Genomic DNA, 6000 nt, shown 5'->3' on the forward strand with positions numbered 1-6000 from the left:
TAAGAAACAAATGATCTACTGTTTCATGTTGGCCACAAGTGTGACATTGAGTGTTACCGATCCAGCCTTTTCTAGTAAGATTATCTTTGGTCAAAATGAGATTATGTGTCACTAACCACATGAATATTCTTATTTTGGGGGGAATTGGTAAATGCCACCAAATCACAGCATTAGTTGGTTGGTACCCACCAAAGTTTAAAATAGTGTAAATAGAGTGAGTGGAGAACTTCCCTGAATTTTCCCATCGCCAATCTATCTTGTCATGCGGCAAAGTGAATGAAATAGAGCTAATAATAGCAAGCAATTCTAACCATTCCCTATAATCTACGCCTAACAATTCTATTCGAAATTTCAAAACCTGACCTTGAGTGTGTATGACATCAGCTAATAATACTAGTTTATTGGTGCATTTAGAGAACAAGGAATAGTATTTAATAGAAAGGGAACAATTTTGGTACCATTGATCTAACCAAAACCTAACTTGAGTTTGTAAACCAGGAGTATACGTAGTACTCATATCCCCAATATGACTAATTTTATTCAAAGAAGACCAAAAAGGAGAAATGGAAATTGAATGGTTACTATTATATTTGTGTATAATAAGGGTTTTCCAAAGGGCAACATAGTCATTATTTTTAAGTTTCCACCACCACTTAAGCATAAGGGAAATGTTCATTTGTCTAAGGTCTAGAATACCTAATCCTCCAAAATTTTTGGCTAACCTAGATGTATACCAATCTAAAAGGATGTATTTTTTCTTTCTTGAGTTACCTTGCCACATAAACCTTCTTCTAATTTTGTCTATCATTTTAATAACAGTAAGAGGTATTTTATAAACTGAGAGAGCATAAAGTGGAATAGCAGAAAGAACTGAATTTAACAATGTAAGTCTACCACCTATATATAACATATTGCTTTTCCACAATTGAAGCCTACTTTCTACTTTATCAACTAGGAAAGACCAATCAGAAATTTGTAATTTTTTATAATGTAATGGAAGTCCTAAGTATTTCATTGGAAACTCCCCCCAAGAGCACCTAAACAAACAATTAAGAGCTGAACTACGATCTATATGTAAGGGGAACATTTCTGTTTTATCATAGTTAAATTTGATCTCAGAGATGGATTCAAAGGCTAGCATGGCCCACCATGCAGCTTCCACATTAGTTTCTTGAGCTGTCAAAAAGAGAATTGTGTCATTTGCATAGTGACAATTGGTAATGGCTTTACCTTCGACACATTGGGGTCCTAAACCTTGTATCACATTAGCAATTCTACCTTTAGATAATATTTTACTCAATGTATCGGCAGCTAAGATATATAAAAAGAGAGATAAGGGGTCCCCTTGTCGAACTCCTCTTTTATAGTAGAAATATGGACTAAGTTTCCCATTAATAGTCAGACATGATTGGGAGCTATGTAACCATTGAGTGATCCATTGGATCCATCGACTACCAAAATTTCTACCAAAATTCCCTATTAATCACTTGACAGTACCCTGCATGGGCCCACATGTGTACATGACGTGGATATATATGTGTTAGTTAAAACCAGTCATAAGATTTCTATTTTGGTAAACTACAATTTTATCAAAAAAAATAAAAATAATCTCTAGATAAAAAACTTGACGTGGAGTTGACCAATCGCCGTCAAAAATCAAGTCAACATTTTAATTTCAATTAGTTAAATAAACAATACTTAAAGGAATTATTCGTATATCATTTTTGTCCATACAATTTCAAAAAAATTAATCTATAATAATTAATAAATTAGTCCTGTCATTATAAATGATAAAAAAAAAAAAAACTAGAAGCAGATCAATGTTAACGGATATGTCAGAATGATCTATGGTAACTGGTAAGATTTATGCAAATGTTATTTTTTATTTATTTATGATGGCACGAACATTGGTGTTAATGTAAATTTAAATAATATTCGATGCTATGAATTTTTTTTATACGTTTTAATATTATATTATAATTTTGTAGCAACCATATCACACTTTAATTAAAACGCTAAAAGGAGTGCTAAAAATATTATTTTGAATGTATGTTAAACATTGGACGAATTTGGTAGAAATAAAAAGTTTTAACGACCAAATGATATTTTAAAAACTATAAGGATCAAGATGATAAACATGTGATACTTCAATGTACTGAAATTTTTTCAATAATTGAATATTTAATTTGACAATTTTCAATATTCAGTGATAAAAATTCTCCCATAATACAAAGTAAAACCATTAATATGTTCTTTTAGGGACATGCAATCAATGTGTTGAAAATTTATTGTTTAATTGTTTAAAAAAAATAACAATCTACTTGATTATCGATTAAGTACAGAAAATTTGAAGATTTAATTATTTGAAGATCGATAGATTATCAATCTCCGTAAAAATTAATACATAACGTATATAAATTACCGAAAAATAAATGTAATTTTAATTATTATTATTTTGCATATTTTTGTAACTGTAAAATAAATTGATTGGTGTTGAAAAGTGTCCCAACATTTTAATTCTACAAAAGTGAATAGTCATTACTTCATTAGCTTTCTTAAGCTACAAATGTGTTTTGTGGAATGAATATTTTGAAAAGGGAATATATTTGTTTTATTTTTAATAAAACTGTCATGAACTTATGATGTGGCTCCTGGCTAGATTGCAGGATTAATTATTGAATAATAAATTTGAATATAACATGTTTACCATGCCTATTGGTGATGTTAAAAAATATTGAAATATGATATAAACCATATGCATGTTGAACCGTACAGACTTACACAATGAAAATATATTAACAAGCTATTAAAATATTAATGGAACTAAATTAAGGTCACATCTATCTTTTAATTTAGAACTAATTCATCCTATGGCTACGAGACGAAATCGTGTAATTCATTCCAACTCTAAAAATGGTCAACTCCTTTCACATCCTAACTAGTTGATTAGTTTCCTCAAAAAAAAAAAAAAAAAAAATCTAGTTGATTAGTTGAAGGAATTGATTAATTATAATGACCTGACGAATGATGCTTCTTTTTTTTATTGCGGTCCATGATTAGCACAAATCGATTATAATAATTTTGTAGATTTCAATTGACCCAAAAAATGCCCCTTTAATTTCTTTTTTCCCTGTGAAGCCCCAATGTGGGTCCCAAAAAATTCCTGTCATGTTAAAGTAAATATTAATATTACCACGCCAAAATCCATTGTTCCAGAACAAAATAAAAATGAAGCAAGGAACCTCCAAAAACTGCGAACTTAAACGTAAAAAAAAATGCATTTCAACAAAATGAAATTACATATAACAAACCTAATTGTCCAGCATAAAATCAACATATGCACCGAATTTTGTAACAACCGGTACACGGGGGACAAACACAGGTTTCAGCAAATCTCGAACAGGAACAGACGCACCCGCAAGAGCACTCGGGACGAGAGCTCAAAGGATCAAAATTGCAGGAACTCATCTTACAGCAATTGCACTCGGTACAGCCTACGCGGCACCACCGGCAACAAATGATGTTCTTGAATGGCATGCAACAACATGTCTTAGGTTGCTTGGGGCAGACTAGGCAGCCTCTGCCTCTGGTACAGCAAATCCAACCCCAGCTGCAACACAGTATGGCTCTATAAAACATTTTGAGTACCATGTTAATTGTACATTTCCATGCAAAATCTTACAATTTTGTAAAAGCCCAAAGATACGAGCTTAATTGTTTAATTTGACGCTGGAATATGTTGCCATGCCCAAATTCAATAAACTTACAAAATAGTAAAGCATATCAAACCGTTGTTAAGCTCTCCAATAATAAATTTTATTGGGCTGGGTTGTTCATTCTTCTCTGTTTATGGGATGCATTTGGAAAGGCCTAATCTGGCCCCAGTGAAACCTTTCTGCCATTTTTCTTCCTTATAAAATGTTGTTCAGGGAAGATAATTTACTATTTATAACTAAAAGTATTTTTTTGTCTTTCAAAAAGAAATTAAAATATTTTTCATCATAGCTCAAAATATCAAAAAATAGAAAAGTACACGTGCCGAAAAAAATGCAAAATTCATGATGACATTGATGAGGTATAATGTACCAAAAAAATGCAAAATGCAAATGCTAGTTATAATTTACTTATTGCTGGTAAGCCTGGTTTGCTTACCAGTTCATGCTACCATTGTACCAGTGGATATTAATGACATTAGCTGTGCCATAAAGTACCTGAATATATTCCAAATACTGCATGAGTTATTCCTCTTCTCATATCTGCTTAATTAATCAATAAATAACATCAATTAGGAACATCAAAGTGACATGCATGTAATTTAATGTAATGGTAACATAGAGAAGTTCAAAATACCCTACACCTTTATTAGTGGATCAGGATTTCTGCTGACATATTCATTCAACCTGCACACATATCAATTTATTAGAACTTTTCAATCATTAAAATAAAAAAAATTATTAGGAAAGATTTGTACATTTTGGGTTGTTTTCTATTAATTCTACAATTTTCAAAACTCAGGAGTGTTCTTTTACTTGCTTTCGGAGTCAGCCTTGTCCAAAGGTCTATTAAATAAAAAAAATAGTGTAATTTGATGTTTTGCAAATGATGACTATATATAATTGTTCTGATTCAATAGTATGGATCTAACCAATGATGGTTAAGTTACAAAACCACAAGGGAACAAGGTTGAATAAACTGTACATTTTGTTGTGTTCTGTGCACAAGCACGGAACATGAATAAATTGTTGCTGTGCTCCTCAGTATCAAATTTTATCACTATTAACTTTCACTTCAATTAAAACATAAGACTGATTATAAAGATTAAAGAACAACAATTAAAAGTTGTAATACATACTCTTTACAGCATCTGGAAGCAGGTACTGTTCCTTCCATCGAATTCAGCTCACGCTGCACAAAATTATATATATCCATTGTTATTTAAGAATGCACCAAAAAAAGAATACATTGTATTAGAGGAAATTATTTACAATCCACTAATGATCTGACAATGATAGCCCCACAAAATATGCTTAAATATATATATCCGAGTAATTCATCTTGTAAATATCATATATTAAATAAAATGACATAAGTATGGGAAAGGTTGTATATAAAAAATGTATATGAATATGGTTATGTTTATGATTGATATAACATAAATGTTAAAGATCGATGCACATACCATCTAGAATGGTATTGTAATAAAAATTAATGGTGTCACTGGATCTCTTCTGTCTTTTGGTAATAAAAATTGTTCTAAAATTCTGCTCAGCAAGACTGATAGGCTTAAATGGAAATGCTTTTTAACTTTACAAATCACTCACATTTGTATGTGTTTGATTTTGCAAAAATAAGGAGGCGCTTCCAACTTTTTATTTTATTTTATTTACAAGAAATAGTTCATTTATATGATACATATGCCTTGTTTTTATGGTCTTGCTAATGAGAAAACAATGACAAAAGGTTCTATCAGTCCAAATTCACAAATAAACCAAATCATAATTATTGTAGAATACATTCACAAAATCAAAATAATAATAAGTAATACTCAACAAAAAACCTTATAAAAACTTATATTAATTATATATAACTAGAGACTAGAGAAGTAAACAAGACCTTCAAAAAATCAATCTCCTGATTGAGAGACTGAACAGCCACCTTAAGCCGGTGCTTCCCACACACATCCGGATACTCCGGTGGCGATTTCGGGTATGGCGGTGTATTCAACCCGTTATCCCCCATGAACACAGAATCAACCCAACAAAAAAAAACAGTATCAGTTCTCTTGTTAGTTGTTACTTTAGAGCGAGAAGAGATAAGGATGGTTGTCACATGGGAAATGCATGGGAGGAAAGGAGTCAAGTAGGGACGCTTCTCTCTGAGCTCTCTGATGCTTTCTGTACACTGCTTTCACTGCCCATTAGTTATGAGAGAGAGAGAGAGATGTGAGGAGGGGAGTATGATAGAGAGGGTGTGAGGGTTGAATTTTTGCCGTTTTTGGCA

The 6000-nt window shown here is 31.6% G+C and overlaps 1 protein-coding gene across 2 annotated transcripts; it reads right to left on the minus strand.

The window, feature by feature from the left end:
• Positions 1-3171: 3171 nt before the first annotated feature.
• LOC144551967 (guanine nucleotide-binding protein subunit gamma 3-like) lies at positions 3172-6000 on the minus strand. Of its 2 annotated transcripts, none has more exons than XM_078300077.1 (5): positions 5614-6000; positions 4853-4905; positions 4356-4400; positions 4212-4256; positions 3172-3610 (listed from the first exon to the last, which is right to left on the minus strand). In XM_078300077.1, the coding sequence occupies exons 1-5, from the start codon at positions 5737-5739 to the stop codon at positions 3331-3333; spliced, it is 549 nt and encodes a 182-aa protein (XP_078156203.1). In that variant the 5' UTR covers positions 5740-6000; the 3' UTR covers positions 3172-3330. The 2 variants fall into 2 exon arrangements, with proteins under 2 accessions (XP_078156203.1, XP_078156202.1); XM_078300076.1 differs by having other exon boundaries at positions 3172-3628; positions 5614-5999.

Source organism: Carex rostrata, chromosome 3 (genome assembly GCF_964058835.1).
Source record: "Carex rostrata chromosome 3, lpCarRost1.2, whole genome shotgun sequence".
Taxonomy (NCBI): domain Eukaryota; kingdom Viridiplantae; phylum Streptophyta; class Magnoliopsida; order Poales; family Cyperaceae; genus Carex; species Carex rostrata.

Coding starts and splice junctions, on each gene's coding strand:
- LOC144551967 (XM_078300076.1), bottom strand. CDS start 5,739: ATGGGGGATAACGGGTTGAATACACCGCCATACCCGAAATCGCCACCG. Junction 4,906..5,613: donor AGGAGATTGATTTTTTGAAG/GTCTTGTTTACT, acceptor AATTTTGTGCAG/CGTGAGCTGAATTCGATGGA. Junction 3,629..4,211: donor AGTATTTGGAATATATTCAG/GTACTTTATGGC, acceptor AATGTTTTATAG/AGCCATACTGTGTTGCAGCT.